This window comes from Eurytemora carolleeae, unplaced genomic scaffold, assembly GCF_000591075.1.
Source record: "Eurytemora carolleeae unplaced genomic scaffold, Eaff_2.0 scaffold154, whole genome shotgun sequence".
NCBI lineage: Eukaryota > Metazoa > Arthropoda > Copepoda > Calanoida > Temoridae > Eurytemora > Eurytemora carolleeae.
Window position 1 is genome coordinate 42,109 of NW_019396344.1, and position 21,388 is coordinate 63,496.

Consider the following 21,388-nt stretch of genomic DNA (forward strand, 5'->3'; position numbering starts at 1 on the left):
GCCTGACGTCTGGTTTAATGACTGGATGACTGGCTGCCTCGGGGGGGGCCCCCCCCCTCTAATTTCTTATTGTTATACAAATCTATAACATTGGATACGTTTTTAGAAAGCCCTTGGGCTCTACTTTAATAATCTGCAATATAATGGCAAATTCTCAAAAAACCCAAATATTTATTGCGAAATCTAGTTATTAAAAATTTGCAAAAAAAAATTCAGCGAATGCAACAAATTATACATTCTTGAAAAGACATTGACCCAGCAATTGAAAATGTGCAAAAATTTGCAAAATTATTAAAACCAAAATGTTTATCCAAGAAAAACCTAAAAAAGTGCAAATTCTCTTAAAAGGCGTCTGTGCAAAAATCTGTGCAAAATTTCTTTAAAAATTTGTACAACTCTAATCTTCAAAACCCAAGGTCTTTCCAACCTTTAATTTTTCAAACTTATTTGACTTGACTGAATTCTTGGTTTGAAATATTAAAGGTTTTCAACATCAGGTTGCAAAGATATTGAGATTATAAAATTAGCTTTCGGTTTCTTTGTCAAAAATAGTCCAAACATTACTATTTACAATGTTTAATAATAATGGGCCATCTTTTTCTGTATTTTAATCCAGTGCTCAAGGGACTGCTTTGACTCGAGCTTGTCGTTGAGTTTCCTTCTGTCCAACATGTCACTCAGGACCTCCCACAGACAGCTGCCCTGCTCATACAAGTAGAAGATTAAAGGGACTGTACATTGTTATTGATTATGTGTTTAATTCTGATACTATTTTTAAAGCAGAAATCCGAAAATTATCAATATATATTCAGTTCAAATCTCTGTTTTGGTGTCTGTTTGTTTGTCCGTCATAACTCAGAAACCCGAGGACCGATTTGCCTCAAACTTTGTTAGGGAACTTGGGAGACCTACGATAATGTTCTTAGCTTGGTTTGAAGATTCTAAGTTGGTCAACTTTATTATAGCGAAAATTTAGTTTCCCGGTAAAGTCGTTCAAGTGCGGGAGTAACTTTTAGTAATCTTGGCAGCGCCGGGTTCCCAAGCTAGTTTAAATAAAAAACCTGCAGTTGTAAATAATCCATTTTTAAGTTTAAACATACTCTCATAATATTTTAATCATTCCAAGCTGTAACATGCCACTCTATAAATGGAGGCTACATTAGTCCCCCCGTCTACTGCAGTTCATTAAATAAAAAAAATCTGAAATGCAATCTTTGATTAAGAAGTTGCTTGAAATTAACTTACCTTTGGAAAATCGTTGTCCACTAGATTAACCAGATAATACGTGTTCGAAATATCTTCGATTATTTTCCTAAACAGTTTTAGATACAGTGAGGACTAGAACATTGTGAAATAAGAAAACAGCATTACGACATTATTAAGGTGTATTTGATGTTGTTACAGCGTAAGAAGACAGCATTTCAACATTATTAAGGTGTATTTGATGTGGTTACAGCATAAGAAGACAGCATTACAACATTATTAAGGTGATTTGATGTGGTTACGGTATAAGAAGACAGCATTATCATTATTAAGGTGTATTTGATGTGGTTACAGCATAAGAAGACAGCATTACATTATTAAGGTGTATTTGATGTGGTTACAGCATAAGAAGACAGCATTACAACATTATTAAGGTGTATTTTTTCCGAAATAGTCTGTGAACACTGCACATCTGATTCATGTATATCAGAAGTGAGGACTATTTAAATCAAAACTTGTCAGATTATTTCATAGTTTTATGGTTCTCTCTGTAAAAATCTGATTAAGTTCGAAATAATTTATTTTTTAAATATTTTTTAGTATGAGGAATAATGCATGTAGAAAAATAGAGTTCACATGATAGCTCTAAAATAAGATGTATTTCATATTTAGACTCCTCTAAACATTAAAAACTATTAAATCCTTTATTGTTTAAAATATTAAAAACAAATTTTCCTCCAAATATCTAAAATATTTCAATATTTCTGAACTATAAATGAGAAAGGAATCTACCTAGAATTGGACTCCTCCGAGTATAGCTTCCCCCACTGCTCTGTCCAGAGACCAAAAGCTTCTGTCCTCCACTGATCGAAAGCGATCGGATCAACGATCGTTGGCTGACTAATCTCACGCCCTGGACAAACGAACTGATTACCATATCTTTGCAATCACATGTCGAATAACTTTGATATTTTTACCTAAAACTTTTACTTTCAAATATCAAAGATCTTCACCATCAGGTTGCAAATATAAAGTTAGAAGCGTGTGTTTATTCGTTTAATAAACATATATAAAAAATATTTTCGAAAACTAAATTTTACAAATAGACTTGAACTTTATGCGGCAACGTGAATATTAGGTACAGGGTTACCCACAAAGAATAAGACTTAAATGACGACATAACATCTATGAAATAAAGCAGCTAGAAGGTTGAATTTGGTTTTTGTTATAGCTAACCCTGTATACGAAGCTTAACTAGTGGATATCCCTAAAGAAACAGAACAGGCCTGTATAGACGTATGGGCTGAGTGTTAAGAATAAAGAAATACAATAGCATCACCAGTAATATTAAATTATGTCTTGTCCAATTTATTTTATAAAAATAAATTGTTAAAATTTTTAAAGAAGATTGCAGACACCCACCTGGGAAAACTCCCCAAGTAACAGCAATCGGTTTCTTGTGTTTTATATTTGTAGAGTTCACATCTCCACCCTTGTTCACAACCTAGAATAAATCAATTAGTTCACATGTCCTTTATTTTTTTTTTATTTTTACTGGGGTCCAAAAAAGGATAATCTGGAGGTTACGTCAGGTGTTGTGTTTACCATCAGAAAAAAAGAATTAGTTCACATGTCCTTTATTTTTTTTTTTTTTTTACTGGGGTCCAAAAAAGGATAATCTGGAGGTTACGTCAGGTGTTGTGTTTACCATCAGAAAAAAAGGAAACTTAAAAAATTGACATAATTTTGAAAGTTGACCTCTGAACCTAAAAGTTGACCTTTAGCCGAAAATTAACCTCAGCACCTGAAAGTTTACCTCTGTACCTGAAAATTGACCACTGTTTCTGAAAGTTGACCTCTATTTCTGACAGTTGACCTCTGTACCTGAAAGTTGACATCTGTACCTGAAAGTTGACCTCTGTACCTGAAAGTTGACCTCTGTACCGTTAAGTTGACCTCTGTACTTGAAAGTTGACCTCTATACCAGAAATTTGACCTCTGTACCTGAAAGTTGACCTCTGTACCTGAAAGTTGACCTCTGTACCTTTAAGACGACCTCTGTACTTGAAAGTTGACCTCTATACCAGAAAGTTGACCTCTATACCAGAAAGTTGACCTCTGTACCTGAAAGTTGACCTCTGTACCTGAAAGTTGACCCCTGGGAAGCGCCCTAGGATTTGTAGAAGAGCGAGAACGTTTGCCTCACATGTGAAGAATTCAAGATATGCTTTCTGGAACACATAGCCATTGGAGGGACCCCAACCTAGTCATAAGTGAAGGGATAGTGATTGGTTATAACGTGGTATTTTCTAAAAACTTTTGAAGCTTTGACTTTTTGAAGGTTCAACAAAAATCTGATAAGTTTCACGATTAGCAAAATTGAACATTCTAAACTTTTGCTTTCCTTCCAATCTACGCCAAATTCTTACCTTATGGTAAGATATATGCAAATAAAAAGATTGTTTTTTGTTCGTGTTTTCATAGATTCAAAAAGCAAACTTTGTAAGAATCCAGTTTTGGAACCTTCAACAGTTCAGTATTTACGGGGTGCCTTTTAAATGGATGAAAAGATTTGTGAAACCCTCAATAATAACGAATACATCGAAATAATTCATCAAATGTCGTATTCTTCATTTTCTGATAATGGAATGTTGCAGATATTTATTTTTTTAATTAAATGATTATATGGAACTCTTTAAAACTGTTCCTGCATATTCATGGCTATTTATTTATTTTCGCAAATACTGAAATTTACGTAATATAGTATAAAACTCATTGAAAAATTGTCAAGACGACATTTGATAAATTCTTCCGATGTATTCGTTACTAAGGGTTTCACTGTATATCAATGACGACTTTCAAACCGGAGCTAAAAGGCCAACAATTACAAGTTCTGGAAAGCAGAAAACACGATTTGGCGATAACAATAAAAGATAATGATTTTCAACCTCTTTTCTCCTATTTCATGAAAATAATTTATATTATTTAATACAATTTCTGTTGGGCTATGAATTTGAAAAAATGTACTGAAGTATCTTTTCTAATTACAGATCAATAATTAGCCGTTATATGATTGAAAGATGTATGAGAGATGAACAAGAAGAAAGAGAAGAAGAAATATAGAAATATCAAAATATTTTCATATCATATAAACATTTAAAAATATTGTAAAGTTTAATTAAAGATAAATTTTTAAAGTTAAAAATTACAGATCAATAACGTTCTCATAAAACATGTCTATCTCTATACACACTTAACAGCCAGTGTCCGAATTAAATGAATTTAAGTCGCGTCTCAGATCCCCCAAAAACCGGTTTCATTTGAGCGCCGGCTTAAATCTTGAAAATTGAATACAATTTTAAGTGGAACCAATCATATTTGAGGCGCGGCTTAAATTTAAGCCGCGCCTCAAATTCTTTAAATTCGGCCTCAGAAATCAGAACTGAGAATCAGTGTGATTCTCAGGATCAAGCATTGATCTTCACCTTAATTAACTCCTCTTCATGCAATATTCCATGAAGATCATGCCCTGCAGGGAAAACTTTAAGTGCGGGATAAAACATTGATCCTCAAATTCAAAAGTGCCAACATTATACAAGATATCGAGATATCGAGATTAACGATACTCCACTCAAAAGATCTGATTTCATGACATATTTATTTATTAATATTATTAAGTGCTTCTAAAAATAAACATTTGGCAATTTTCCACTAGAAAAGATGTACAATATTTGAGCCTTCATTTAAAAATATTGAACATAGAAATATTTGTGTCGAAGGCGGTTTCTTGATAATTTTATAATACATGTTCCAAACCTGGCACTCATCAAACGGTATAAGGTTTTCCATTTTCGCAAAAATCACAAATTTAAATCATGGACGTGTTTTGGCATGTAAACTTTTGTAACGAATTAAAATTGTCAACAATTTAAAACAAATGTACACTTTCATAATTCACAAAATATCCTTTATAATCACAGGACAGTTTTTTTCTGATAGTAATTAGAATAAACTGGAATAAACCGTCGGAAATTTAGAAGTAACTTTTACGCTTGAAGATATCTTAGTGCGCACGAAACAGAAAATAATTTTCACATTTGTAGCTAGTGATTCGTAAACAGATACCAAATTGTGATAACATTTTAATTTATCCCAAATAGATTGTCAAGTACAATAGATGGCAACAGAAAATTCGACCAACTGCGCACAACGTCACAAGTGTCAAATGTAAAAAGAAAGACGACATGTCCTCTAATTAGTTGATATGATTTCCAAGATTCAGCTTAGATAAATGTCGTCTTTGTAGGAATACGTTAAAAAAATATTTACAACTCAAAATTACATACAGTATATTATTGTCGTTTGGTGGCCTGATTCTTTTTTTTCTCTGTATATCTCTGTAACTAAATAGTCTGAGAGGGGGGGGGGTGGCGTCCAGGTGCCAACTCTCTAAGGAAGTAGCATTAGAGTAAATGTTTCTAGGTGTATTATAGGTTTACTGTTCAATTGACAACCTATTTTATTTATCCCCATTATAAAACCCCGTTTATCAAAAAAATAATTTCTTTTTCGATAAGAATCATTTATTTCTCCAATTCAGTAAATAAAAATTTCTGGAGAAAATGAGGATTCTTAAATGGGGAAAAGATTTCCCCCTGGCCTACCTAGAACTGGGTCTGAGCTGAGAACACAGTTGGCTGCTGGCTGGGAGTTTATTGTCAGAATTCCAGCTTTATTCACCTAAAAGAATTCATTTATAGGGACGTACAGGGTGTCCCACATCATCTTAGATCGTCAATGAGTCTAAATTACTATTTTCGGGACTCATCAAAAATTTAAGAAGAATGAATCATTTTGTGAAATGGAATAAAACTTATATAAAATTTTCTTGCAGGAAATTGTAAGTTTTTCGACTACTATGTGTTTATTTTGGCGTTAAAAAGCTTGGAGATAATTCAATATGATATGGGACGCTCTGTGCATGTAAATTAAAGTGACACCTATTAGTACAATGGTATTTCTGATACCCTTTAAACCCTTATCAAGAATGACGTAAATAATAGATTTCCCTATTTGTAAAGCCTAAAATTGAGTTACGGGAGATTTGAGGTTGCAGACTTGGCAGTATACTCCATTTTAGTGTACTGCACTTACAGTGTACACTCCATTTTAGTTTACTGCACTTACAGTGTACACTCCATTTTAGTGTACTGCACTTACAGTGTATACTCCATTTTAGTGTAATGCACTTACAGTGTACACTCCATTTTAGTGTACTGCACTTACAGTGTACACTCCATTTTAGTGTACTGCACTTACAGTGTACACTCCATTTTAGTGTACTGCACTTACAGTGTACACTCCATTTTAGTGTACTGCACTTACGGTTTACACTCCGATTACATACCACAGTATGGTAATTACATGATTATTGCTCAGAGAATCTAAATGTTGAAGGCGAATGAATGCCGCAAATTAATTTAAGAAGAAGGCATGTCTTTCCTTCGTAGTGAAGAAACTGTCATGTTGAGTAGTGGTCACCCTGTACCTTAGCCAGATGTTCTGCGATTAGTCCTGTCTCTTTGTTCAACATATCGTCGTTCCAGGGCGTCTTGTTGATCTTCACCCCATTGCTGTTCTCCTCCCCTGTGATGTACTTCGTGAACACGTCCCACACATCCTAACAAAACAGAGTTGAAAACTTTTAAATCTGGTTTATTTTTAAACGGTTCTGGGAAATTCGAACCAGCTCAGATTTCTCAAGAACCAACAAAAAATATGATTTTAGCCAATGATTAAACTAAAATACTGTATAGAAAAGTAGTAAAACCGGCCGTACCTAGTTCAGCTACTTTTCTCTAACTCATAAATTTCCATCTCAGTTTATTAGGACAAGGGTTTTAATTTATTTAACAGAAAAATAATGTTGTGGAAAACACTAAAAGCATGAATCTCTAATAATGGAAAAATATTAATTTCTTGTGGGAAAAATTAGTTTAATAAGTTTATGCCTGATGGTACTTAANCCACAGCTACAGACTCTGCCTTTAATATAGCGGACGCAAGTTCCAATCATGTGCTTTCATTCAAAAGTAAAAACCTGATACAATGATATCGGGTTTCGACCAAATCATGGTTTGGAACTTTCCCCCCATAATATATCTTTAATTATTTAACCTGTTCCGAGTGAAGTTCCTCTCCCCACATCCTGAGTAGTTCCTGTTTAGGAGACTGCGACGCCAGGAAAAAAAGATAATAGTCCTTTAGTTCACCAAAGGCTGGGGAGTCAGAAGTACCCCATCTTCCGTTGGGAAACTCGTCCCAATGTCTCGTCCTAAGAAGAAATTTCTTTTTAAAAAAAGCATTTTAGTTATTATATTTTATAGAGAAGGCTTACAAGCCACGAAAACCCGCGTTCAAGCCACATTAAACCTAAAAACATCAGGGGTCCATATATTTCCTTTTTCAATCCCATTTGGGATTGACAAATTTGAAAGAAATGGGGGCAAATTTTTTTTAACGATAATTAAAAAAAAATTGGGGGTATTTTTAATTAATTGGGGGCATTTTTTTTAAATTGGGGGCAAATGTGTTAGTGAAAATTGAAAATGTTTTTTTAATTGGGGGCATTTTTTGTAATTGGGGATCCAAAAGATAGGACGTATTCAACTTTACCTATGAACATATGATTTAGACCGGTTTGTCCAAAAGATAGGACGTATTCAACTTTACCTATGAACATATGATTTAGACCGGTTTGTCCAAAAGATAAGACGTATTCAACTTTACCTATGTACATATGATTTAGACCGGTTTGTCCAAAAGATAGGACGTATTTCCTCTTCAGTTCTGGCCGGATCAGCAGACAATCTCCAGGGCAGAGGTTTCTTTAAAAAAAAGTTCAGAAATCATAAAATTTTCAGAAAATTGTTAAATGTTTTTTAAAAAAATGTTAAAAAAGTTTAAAGAATTACTTTTATTTCCGACCACAGTCCGAGATTTTTCAAGATGGCCGTAGTAGACACTTCACGGTTCAATGTGTAGAAATGAATTCCAGGCGCGTAACCAGAATTAAAGAGATCCCTAGACAAAACATATTTGCAATGAATCGTAAAGAAACTTTGGATAAGGTAAACTAAAAGTTCTTTTATGGATAAAAACTCTTGTTTTGTGGATATCAAGATCAATGCTTGATCTCGATATTTTGTTAATCTGCAGATTAATTTAATCTTTATTTGATAATCAGTAATCGTATCCAGGGGTTGAAGGGAGCTTTGATAAGGGATAAGGCATAACTAAAATGAAGATATGGAAAAGTATAACATTTTAAAGATCCTCAGATTAAAAGAGCCCACAGTGGATTACGAGATTAAGCGTTAAAGATTTAAAAGTATCCAACACATATAAGTTTTCCAGCTCAGGTTGAAAAGCTATCAAGGATTTGTGTTCTGTCTGAAAAAAAGTTAAAACACAGAAAAAAGGCATTTTCTTTCTCTACAATTCTAGATCTGTAAAAAATTGCAACAATCATCAGAATATTATTTCCGAATTAAAGGGAGTGACCGGCTAGGTAAGGTAGTTGAACTGAGTGTGCAGTGTTGTGGAAAACTTCTTTCGGATTCATTTGAGACATATTAAACTTTTTAAAGATCTGTAAATCCTCAGTTTGAGCGCAAATTCGATGTTCATAACTTCTACTTTGGGGGTGGATGATACGTTTTCAGAATTAGATTTTTTATTTATTAAATAACATGTAAAAAAGTTCTACAATTAACTATACAGAAAATCTTATCATCGAAAATAAGTAATCTTGTTCAATTATTAGTTTCTATTATCTCATAATTCTGGTTTCTCATTATTCACAAAGATTTTCGCAGATTTTCTAGAATTATTATTGAAAAGACGACATTTGACGAAGTTGAAGAAATCAGCGAATAAATTCAAAGAAAATTAGAAATTCAATATAATAATGAAAACGAAATAATCGATTTGAGCGTTGATTTATTGACAAATTTCTTTTGAGAAATATCTAATTAGATTTCTGTATAATTTTTACTTTATTTTTCGTTGTCGATATTTAATAATTAAAAAAAACTAATTCTGAAAACGTATCCACCCCCAAAGGGGGAGTATTGAACGTCGAATTTGCGCTCAAACTCAGCATTTACAGATCTTTCAACAGTTTAATATGTCTCAAATAAATCCGAAATAAGCTTTCCACAACACTGCATACTCAGTTCAACTAACTTGCATAGCCGGCCTGTCCCTTTAATTGTAATAAAAAGAAATTAACAACAACAAGGATACTGGATATGAAAATTAGTTCGTGCGAGGAATCAGAAAAAATGAATTTAAAAATGTTAATGAAAGCAAAAACGTTTTTTTGGGGGCACAATAAAAGAGAAAATAATTTTTGGGGAGAAATTAGTTTTTTGGGAGCCACTAGAGAAGTTAAAATATTAATTAAAAGAATAATTAAATAATGAAATCAAAAGAAAACCTGATAATTTCAGTGCACTGGTGAATACCAAAGTTTTGAATTGCATCATCATTGTCCTAAACATAAAGTTGAAAGGAACTGTTGACAATGATCTATTTTAAAGGTTAAAGGAATTGTTGACAATAATCTATTTCAAAGTTTAACGGAACTGTTGACAATAATCTATTTTTAAAGTTTAAAGGGACTGGTGACGAAATTTCAACGGACCCTCCATTTAAGAAAAGAATGACACGTCCGATTCACAATGCTACCTTTAAGTACGTAAAATAAGGAAGTTACTTGAAACCTGATGAATATTGACAATTTCCTTTAGTGTCTTAGTAGCATATATTCGCAGAACAATTTTATAGAGAAACCACGATTAAATATAATCATTTTCCGTGAGAAAAAGAAGAATTTCTCATTTTTCTTTAATCAGACAAAGGTTTTTTTGAGTACAGGTGTTTATCGGGCATAGTAAAATATTATTCTGATTATTTTAATAATTATTATTATAATTGCCATGATTAATATTTTGATTATTTAATGTTATTAATATTCACCTTCAGAGGTTCAACAATTTTTCTGATTTCATCTGGAACTGCAAGCTTGGAGAGCTTCACCATGTTCCTAAAAGTTAGGAATTTTTTTTTAAATTTGCAAAATGGAAAAGTGCGCGAAATATGATATTTTATACATTATGAAAAAGCCTTTACCACGGCGAATTAAAATTTAAAAAACTAAATTTGTATTCACGGAAAACTGAAAATATGCAAACTCTCTTCATAGGCATCTGTGCAAAAATCTATGCAAAATTTCTTCGCAAAAATTGTGCAATATGCTTCCTTTTGTTATAGGCTTTCCAAAGAGCTGAAAAAGTCGAAATCCAATGACCGGAAGATAGGTTAAATATAGATTTAGTCGGGTAAAGGTAAATGAGGCATTCAAGCATGATTATGCCTAAGGACTCAGAAAGTAAGTATAAAATTTCTTTAATATATTCCACTTGTAACAATATTTCCTTATTAAGAAGCCTTTACCACGGCAAATTAAAATTTAAAAACTAAATTTGTATTCACGAAAAACTGAAAATATGCAAACTCTCTTAATAGGCATCTGTGAAAAAAGTATGCAAAATTTCTTCGCAAAAATTGTGCAATATGCTTCCTTTTGATATAGGCTTTCCAAAGAGCTGAAAAAAGTCGAAATCCAATGACTGGAAGTAGGTCTAAATATAGACTTAGTCGGGTAAGGTAAATCAGGCATTCAGGCATTATGCCTGAGGACTCAGAAAGTTAGTTTAAAAGCCCCGCTTTGAGCCTTATGTGAGGAGCATGTGTTAGCTAAAAAAGTCAAAAAATTTGAACAGCCTCAGACCAATAATTTTTGACCCCCCTCCCCCCAGCCGGAATAGGGTTAAGTAAAAAATTGTACAAAACATCTTTTTAATAGAACTAAAGTTTTCCCTTTATTTAATATGTTCCACTTGTACGTTTAAGTAATTTGAATTCTTAGGGTCCCTGGACCAGCTCTCTCCTAGGAAGAACCCAGGGCCCCAATAATCTTTTTAACTCCTTGAAGTACAGTTAATTTTATTTTCAGGAGTTACAAGGTCTAAAAATTGTACCAGTAATTACGCATTCCCTGTATATGACTAGATTGTTTATTTACGAATTTAAATCATTGACAAATAATTTCTCGAATTTTAATACAAATCCGTGCTCATTTTTCCAAATTTTTATCTACTTATTAGCAATTATTGTTGTGCCAATATTTCTGTGTTGAAATGCACCAAAATTGAGAACAGACCTTTCAAAAATAATTTTTCATTGTACCTTAGAGAGTCGTAGGATTGTATCGGCATAATTCCAGGGATAATCGGCACAGTTATTCCTGAATTATAACTATTAATTACTACTTAACCGGGAGATTAAGGGAGGATAATTAAATTGAGGGGAAAACCACTTAGCCGAGGCCCTCCAAGACCTTTTTGGGGTTCTAAACCTCATGAGCNATATATTTGGTTAAAGGTACTGACAACGTAATATCAAGTGACATTCAACCCCTTCATATATTTGGTTAAAGGTACTGACAACGTAATATCAAGTGACATTCAACCCCTTCATATATTTGGTTAAAGGTACTGACAACGTAATATCAAGTGACATTCAACCCCTTCATATATTTGGTTAAAGGAACTGACAACCTAATATCAAGTGACACTCCCAATTAAACAGGTCCATGCTCTCACAACTGTAAAATTTATCTTAACAACAATAAGAAAGATATCATAGTAAATTCTGTCAGCTTCATTCTATGTCTCATTTATCTGCAGATCACTTTTATAGTTAAACCACAATTATCAGACAGATAGGAAAAACAAAGATATTTTTTAACAAATTTCGGACCCAGGTTTTCAAGGTTTAAACATTGTGAATCGGACATGTCCCTCTGTAAATTGAGGGTCCGTTGAAATTAAGCCGATAGTCCCTTTAATGCGCTAGGGCACATTCTGAGAAATCTTAAACTACAATATTTTCAGAAATTAGGATTATAATTCTTAAACCTGTCCACAACTTGAAACTTTATACTTTGAAAATAAAACTGTAAAAATAACTTCTGTCTTGAGAGTTTTATGCTTTAAATTTGTGCTTTTTTGTAAGTACATAAAAATCTTTAGTTGTGAGTTTCCTTTAAAGCAGGAAAGACAAAAAAAAATATAAATCGGGTTTGTCACTTTTTATTTTTAAATAAGAAACCCACAATCATAGCAGGACCCTATAAACCTTATTTTTCAAAAGTGATGATTTTTAATTATTGTGTTCTTGATGTTTAAGTGAATGGCGGTTCTGTGCAGCAAAAACAAGGAAGTGATTTTTTTTCATGGAAGAAAACTTCTTTCATGTAACAAAACTAAAGATTTAGAGGATACTGTTGTGAATCCGACATTCATAAATCTAGATTGTCACTAAAACTATGTCGACAAGTGATTAAATGTATCCTCAAATAATTGAACCAACTTTCTAATCATTGTTAGGTGGTGTTTCCTAAGGATTTTCAAAACTATTGTCTAGATCAACTTTTGATAAAAATATTTGAAACTTACCTTTTCCTTTAGGTGCAAAATATCATCTTCATAGCTCTCAGCTTCGGGATGCCCTAGAATAATAATANCGAGGTCACAAAGTAGTATCATTAAAATCGCATTAATTTGACCTTCTTCTTCTATCTAATTCGCAGTGATTTTAATTAAAGGTGAATATTTGTTTGAATTTTAACTAGAAAGATTCTCTTAAACAGAAATCACAAGTTTTGATATTAAAAATGAATAAACAAAATTTCATTCTGTATAAAAAGTAATTTTAAATGGGAAAACTGGAAGAAAGGGAAACTGCAGAAAATTCATTGAAAATATAAATCAACAATAAAAAAGTGGGAAATTAATTTAAACTATTTCTTCTATTTGTTTTCCTAAAATATTCCGCAGTCCCAGATTCTTAGCCTTCTGGAGATATCCAGTTATGTCGTCTTTACTTGACCCCACGCAGGTCATATGCAGCATTGATTCAACACCTGGAAAAATTCATTTTTACAAAAAGAATAAAAAGTCTATTCTTGATAATTTAAAACAACAAGAACTTAACTGCAGATTCCAGCATATAGACAGATATTATTATTATTATTATTATTATTTTCTACCTACATACTCTACAGCAGTATGAGCAATCATCATACTAGAGGTTTCCTCGTCCCCTGCAGGGTTTCCTGAAAATTAATTTTAATCAATTAATCAACTCTGGATTAAGTCTAAAAAAAGTCTTGACCTTGACCTTGCCTTAGACTTAAACTTAGAATTCAACCTTTTTCTAGAACTTGACCTCGACCTTTTGAAATTGAACTTTTCATTTTCTCTTATTCTTGACCTTTACCTTGAACTTTATATTGACCTTGACCTTGACTTAGACATTGACCTTGACTTTGAGCTTGACCTTGACCTTGACTTTGACTTTGAGCTTGACCTTGGACTTTTCTTTTATACTTTTCTTATCCTTGTATTTGACCTTGATCACCTGAATATTGACCTTGACCTTGATCTTGACCTTGAACTTTTCCTTTTTCTTATCCTTATCCTTGTCCTTGACCTTGACTACCTGAAACTTGGACCTGGACCAAGACCTTAACATTGACCTTGACCTTGACCTTTATATTGACATTGACCTTGACCTTGACTTCCGACCTGCTGGATGCCAGGTGACATCAATGAAAAGAGGATTCCCTATCCGCATTCGATCAAACCTGGACAATAGGTTTACAGCACCTGAACAACATTTAAAATGAAAATTCTAAATTAATTATCTATTAAAGTTTGAATTATATCATAAAGGATTTAAATATCCGTGGCATTTATCTGTAAAGGCTGTAGCTTAACATTAATCTGAGATATATTTGTCTGTTTTCAATAAACGTCAATACTGCTAAAAATATCGGTGAAAATTTATGGATAAAAATTAACTAGTCTGGTAAAATTAACGTGAAAAATATAAGATTTATAAATTTGTTTGCATGTTTGAAGAAAGATCTATTTTTTTGCATGCAAAATCTGGATAAATCCAGTTTTTATGCAACAATAAACCTGCTAAATGCACACGTAAAGAAAACTGTGGAATAAGTCTCCTCTTTTTTCTTTCTCTTAAAGGGACTGTCGGCGTAATTTAAAATGACTATCAGAGGCGTATCCAGGGAGGGGGGGGCTACAGGGCTAAGCCCCCCTCCCCCTGGACCAGTGAAATTATTGATTTAAGGTGGGTTTCAGGCCCCAATGGGTGTTGAGCCCCCCCCTGGAAAAAAAAATATTTAAGCCGCCCTGGACAAATTCCTCAATTCCTTGATGACTATATATCTTCTATAAATATATATATATACTTTGCTTGTCCGTCTGTCTGCTTGTCTGATTCTCTGTCCGTTTGTGTCCAATAATCGTCAAAACGGCTGAACAGATCGGGCCCAAACTTTATGTAGGACCTTACATCACATGACTCCAGAAAACATTTATGGATACTCAAAAGTACAAAATGTGTGTCCAAACATTATTGTAAAATTTTGAAAATGCGCGAAAAAATATTAAATCCGTAAACCTTATTTTGTTATTGTTTTATATTGTACAAAGAGAAGATACTTAGTATATATATATATGTATAGTTATGCACAATTTGCATGAGTATCTTTATAAACTGAGAATGATCAAGAATGGATGAGATAGCCATCCCTTAAAATTAACAATTTTCGGTAGAGGTTTCTTTAATAAGTGAATAGCAGAAATCTGTTTCAAAAATTAGAATCGAGGAGATTGTTAGAATATAATATTTTTTAGTGAGAACATCAAAGATATCTTCCATATTATTGATCAGGTAAAGTGTTTAAATGAAAGATCATTTGATATTACATTAACATGCACTTTAATGATAAAGTGTAACCAATTATGTTCAGTATCGTTAATTAACTTCGGGCCAGCCACTCAAAACAATCAAACTGTGATTGCTTATTTGTAATATTTCATGCTATGTAGTTGAATAAAAATATGAATAGGAATGAAAGTTTCGCTAAGGATTTTTTGTGCTCAAAATGATTGATAAAATTTCAGTATAAAAAGAAAGAACGAAAACGACAATCATTCCACAGGTTTCTGGTAAATACCGGTGTGAATAAGTTTACAAAATCAAGATGGCATATGTAAAGCCTGTTGCCTGTAAATAAACCATGCCGTCAGCGCGTGATATTTTGATGAATAATTTAGTGATAATTATCTAACCAAAATGTATGTAATTTTATGTATAAGGAAGACACTTCGAGAAATGCTCCGACTCAGAATTTCTTCCGGAATTTTGGTAGCTTAAAGGGACTCTACGCGTAATTTCAAGTGACCCTCCATACAAAGATAACAATGTATGATTTACAACGGTACCCTTGAAAGCTTTGTCTGATCAAGTATGAGTTAGATATCAATGTTTTCGTTTCTTTAAGCTTTATGTTTTCATTTGAGTTTTCTCTGTGAAAGTGATTTCCACATTTCTTGTTTATAAATACACTTAACTTGCGCGTACAGTCCCTTTAAGTCTCCGTACATACTTGAAATTATCTCTTCTTATATATCACTGCCATGCAGAGATAATATTGGCGAACCAGTTTCTAAACCTTTGTTTAGGATAAAATATAAAGGAAAGATATAATTTAGCTTGAGGGATGAAAAAGAACCTGTTCATTATTGGACGCCTAATTGCCAAGATGCAAAGAGACGATGAACTTTAAATAGGTATTTAGTGGGACTGTGATTTTCTATTTAAAAGTTTGGCAGTCCGATGTGCATTGTAACCCTAGCTGTAGGAAGATATATCATTCTTGAAAAAAAAATTATTCTGACGCATTATTGTCTCTGCACTGCATTAATCAGCCAGTCACTTAACAGAAAACCGCAATTAAAAATAATCATTTTTAAGATAGAAAACGAGGGATAATGCTTCTAGATTCTGTTGTGCCGTCTATACATGAATGGTAACTTGAAAGTACGTCTACAGTCCCTTCAGATTGTCGATGAAAACTTTGGGAGTAATTTTCCGCCTTTTCTTAGAATCAATCATGTTTTAGATGTTTAAGTAAATGTTGAGATTATCAAGTTTCTTGTTGAAATTGACCTCAATTCCTTGTATTTTCAAATTTCACATTTTTAAGTAGTATAAAGTTTTTCGAACAAACTCGAAGAAACGATAGTTTGCTTTGCTGAACGAGAAGGAAATGAACCAAAATTCTGAAAACTAACGAATTAAATTTATTTTCTGAACAACTAAAAGAGCCGAATGAAATGGTTAGTTAACGAATGATGAGCAAAGGAGTTGAAAAACGTCTCTACTTGTGTATTTTTACACAACAAAAGGAAAAAATGAGATTATTAGATTTCTTGATGTAATTGACCTCAATTCTTTCCATGTTAAAATGAAACTGTACAGAATGAATACGGTTTGAACGTTTCCTTATGTACATGAATCCCTGCAAATGTAAACTTTAAGTACATAAAAGACTCTATTATACATTTAATATCATAAGAGTTGCAGGTCGTCTCTACAGTCTCAATCTTTGTGAGTAACACTGTAGAAAACGTGACCCTCTATTATATTGACGTTTTTGCAAATTTTTAAGAAATCGAAAGGTGCATGGCGGACCTGATTTTGTTCTCGGCGGGAAGAATTCCAGAGAGAAAAATTTATCCTTTGATTCAATTCTAGCCTAGAAAGCAAAAATATTTTAAAAAAATTAGATAGAGATTAAAATTCACAGAAATAATTCTATTGAACGTTAAAGATTTACGGAGTACGAAATTTACAGTGCAATTCAAACTAAGGTCAAAACTTTTGAAAATCCCTGGATTTATTTATCCAACATCCAAAGGATTAAATGATCTATTTTTAAATATCCTGTGGTTGAAACCCTTAACCCATGGCATGGATAACAATAATTGAGGGATCAAGAATATTTTACTGAAATTAAAATTTAAAAGTTGTCACATTGAATATCAAGCTTCAGCGTTTCTATTTCTCTCAAAAGTTTTATCTCTTTGACGTAATCTCACGGGAATCTTCAATTTAAAAAAATGTCATGTCCGATTCACAAACCTTAAAGCCTCTATCTACGTTATACAGTGACAAAAATATCCTAGTTTTTCCATTTTGAAACTTATTTAATTCTGATAATTTCATTTACTTTCTGCACCAAAAATCTGCGAGTTATTTTTGTACAGTGAATCCCAGATACAGAGCGTCCCATACCATATTAGTTTATCTCCAATCTTTAACGTCAAAATACGCACATAATACTTGAAAAATCTAGCATTTTCTGCAAATAAAATTTCTATTTTCCTTTTTAAATTTTTCAGAAGGATTCTTTCTTATAAAATTTTCTGATTTGTCCCCCAAATCGTAATTTAGACCCATTGACGCGGTCTAATTTGATGTGGGACACCCTGTATATGAATGCATAGCAAGAGTTTTGAATAATGTCGTATTATCATTTCATATTTAAGATCAAATGCCGCGGAAAACCGAGATTACCATATCAATAGCTGTCCTGCATAGTTCAGGGCTATTAATGGCTAGAAATAAAAAAAGCAGTTTCTTAAGAATTATCAAAAAACTTTTGACTCTACAATGATATATTTTCATAAATTTTATATTCAATCCTTTAAAGCTGCGAACATCTCAGCAGGTTTCTTTTTGTGCAGACCAATGGTAAGCATTACATCTGACATAAATTTTTAAATAAATTTCAGGATGAAATTTCATGGGTCTTGCTGTGTATTCTTATATGTGAGATGGGCTGTAGAGAAACCATAATTGATTTATTTTCCGAGAGAAAAGGGGGAATATCTTATTCACCTTTGATCAGCAACAGGTTTACAGGGTAAGGTTTTGAATCGGACCAGCTTCTTTTTAAATGGAAATTCACTGTTTACCATCCCTGTTTTCCATCCCTGTTTTCCTTAGCTGTTTTCCATCCCTGTTTTCCATCCCTGTTTTCCATCCCTGTTTTCCATCCCTGTTTTCCATCCCTGTTTTCCATCCCTGTTTTCAAAACATTTAAAATGCTAACCTTTATCTTCTCTATGAGTGTTGCCTCGAAGGAACTGTACATGGTAGGGGAGGGAGGTCGTGAACTGCTGGGGGTTGTTGAAGGTGAATCTGAGGGGGTGGATAAATTATTTAACCAGGCGTATCCCCTCTCCTCACGGGGAGTCTGAAAAAAATAAATTTTATTTGAAAAATCAAATATTTTAAGTGAAAAAGTCTGGAAAGAAATCCATAGGGGGGGCTAAAGCCGCATAGCCCCACCCCCGGGAGCAGTGAAATCTGTGATTTTCAGGGGTGCTGAGTCCCCCCTGGACCAAAAAATGTAAACCTCTCCTTCCACGTATTATCGGAAATCCCTTAAAAGTAGATCCAATCTAATTGTGATATTTTTTCCCGCAGCTCTTACTTAAATCAAATTAATTGACAACTTGCTCTACAGTTTTGATTGGCTCCCGGATTTTCTCAAAAAAAAAATCAGGATATTTCCAAAATATTTTTTTTCAACTGAAATAAAAATAAAATTGTAATCAACTTTATATTTTGACTTTATATTTGATCTAGAAATAGCCATTGAAATAAGACAATTACACAAACGTTTCATATAATTAACTATAACACTATTATTTTTGCACGACGTGCTATAAAGTTAAATTTTTTCAATATCCCGAAGGTTCTCGCGTTCTAGATAAATAGAAAATTTCTGTCCATAAGTGTTTTAATAGTTATTATTGTTTCTAAAGCTACAAAAAGGTGACATAATTAAAATTTCAGACAAAAACGAAAAAATATTAATAAATAAAATTTATTGAAAAAAAAGTTTTACCTCGTCAATAACGGGAATACCATCCTGTATCTAAAACAAGGGTTGAACTACAAAAACAAACATAACACAAAAATCGTCAAAATCGAAATCAATTTCGTTGAAACCAAATCTGCATTGTGAAATCTTAAATTTGAAAAAATCAATTTTTAAATTTTTTTAATTTAATTTCGATTTTTACGGAAACATACAGTGAAACCTTTAATAACGAACACATCGAAAGAATTGATCAAATGTCGTATTCTTCACTTTCTGGATATTGGAATGTTGCAGATATTTAATTTTTTAATTAAATGATTATATGGAACGCTTTAAAACTGTTCCCGAATATTCATGGCTATTTATTTATTTTCGCAAATACTGAAATTTACTTAATATAGTATGTATTCTTTATTAAGGGTTTCACTGTAAAAAAACATGAAAAGAGGAAACGGCAAAGTAAAAATCCTAAAGTAGAATGTTGCAAAAATAAAGGCAGAGAGATGATTTTTAGTGACTAAACATCATAGTTAGTAAAATATTCAGATGTTTAATTTTACAAGAACTTACAAAAGTATGAAGTTTATTAACAGTAAGAATGATTTTATGACGAACGAATTAATTTTTTAAAAATGTTATTTTTTCTGAGTTAAGTTTAGAGTTTAAAAGTCAGAAATCTATATAATAAAACAAGACATTCGTATATATGTTCCCTAAAGCCGGCCAAACAGTTGGACCGAATGGGCTGAAATTTTTTGTGGACACTCATGAGTAGCCTTGGGGTGACAAAGGCTAATTTTTTTTCTTTCAAATTCTTTTTTCCACGGGCAACTTCAGTCCAGCTTTAGTTTTAAATAAAATAAAAGGAACTCAATTTACAAAATCTCATGGTTATCTCTTAAACCTTTCATTAAAGGTACTGTAAACGTAATTCAAAGTACCCTCCCTGTACAGATATTCACAACGGTTCTCTTGAAACCTTCACTTTTACAGAGAAACCACCAATGAAAAAATAATCAGTTTTCAAATTTCAAAACATGAATATTTATTTCATTAGTTTAGTGCAGCCGAAGCTCTCAAGAGTACTGTTGTGAATCGGACTTGAAATTACGTTTACAGTAGTTTTAATAACCCCCCCCCCCTTGTTAAAAATCGCACATACCGAAAAATTCTCACGCATCACGTGTACGGGACTCATTTCAAATCTGAAATATGGGAAATGTAAAAAGTTTATTATGTGTAATTTATAAAGATTGTTTGATCGAACAGAATTCATGGTTTGAAATATCAAGACACACAACATCAAGTTGCTGAGATATATAGATTAGAAAAACCATAACTCAGTTCCTTTATGTATGATGATGATCCACATTGTTTTGATAATATATTTAGGTCTTTAGCGAGATTCAAAACAAAAACATATTTTCTCTAAAAACCTATTTCTAGCCCTAGCTGACCCCGTGAAACTGAAGTTAATTGCACATAAGATTGAAATCTTAAATATTTTAATATTAACACCTTTCATTGAATTATTAATGTGCAATCAAATAAAATTGCTCTCCTACTTATGTGTAGAATAAAATCCAAAGATGTTACGATAGCACAAAGTCGCATAAGTAATAGTAAATTTGATCTTCTCCTACTGTTCACTGTGAGAGGGTATCATGAGTTTTGTGTAGAGTGTAGAGTGTAGAGTGCAGAGTGCAGAGTGCAGAGTGTAGAGTGTAGAGTGTAGAGTGTAGAGTGTAGAGTGTAGAGTGTAGAGTGTAGAGTGTAGAGTGTAGAGTGTAGAGTGTAGAGTGTGTATGTATACTGTAAAGGCTTACAGCTAGCGGTTCAGATGTCAGCTGAACATTTATATCAACTCATAAAGTAAAGTTCAAGTTACAACTTACAATTAGATTAAAACCTTACATTTTTAAATTATAGATACATCTTTGGAACAAGAAGAAGAATTTTTTTTGTATTTTTTAATATTTCGCACAAAAGAACTAAGTCAAACTCAAATTTTCGAATCACCATATCTTTGCAACCTTGAAATATCTTATCTAAGGTCTACGACATTTGGTTGCAAAGAATTATTTCTTTATTGATTAAAGAAGGTATTGTAAATAATATGATATTTTACTTTGTAAAAAAGTAAAATATTATATTTATAAAACTTAAACTTAACGAAAAGGTTCAGATTTAGGGTTTAGGTTTAGGGTTAATAATAATAATAACAATAACAATAACAATAACAATAACAATAATAATAACAATAATAATAACAATAATAACAATAATAACAAT

General features: G+C 32.5%; 1 protein-coding gene across 1 annotated transcript; it reads right to left on the bottom strand.

The window, feature by feature from the left end:
• Positions 1–53: 53 nt before the first annotated feature.
• Positions 54–20,299, bottom strand: LOC111701357 (methylenetetrahydrofolate reductase). The gene is made up of 20 exons (XM_023472612.1): positions 20,259–20,299; positions 19,121–19,150; positions 18,320–18,463; positions 16,897–16,960; positions 13,920–14,000; positions 13,382–13,447; positions 13,160–13,255; positions 11,518–11,575; positions 10,246–10,312; positions 9,704–9,759; positions 8,178–8,286; positions 7,993–8,090; positions 7,381–7,537; positions 6,752–6,883; positions 5,868–5,943; positions 3,348–3,466; positions 2,626–2,707; positions 1,996–2,116; positions 1,246–1,312; positions 54–702 (listed from the first exon to the last, which is right to left on the bottom strand). Exons 1-20 carry the CDS (start codon positions 20,292–20,294, stop codon positions 577–579), a joined length of 1,785 nt encoding a protein of 594 aa, XP_023328380.1. The 5' UTR covers positions 20,295–20,299; the 3' UTR covers positions 54–576.
• Between the last annotated feature and the right edge of the window lie 1,089 nt (positions 20,300–21,388).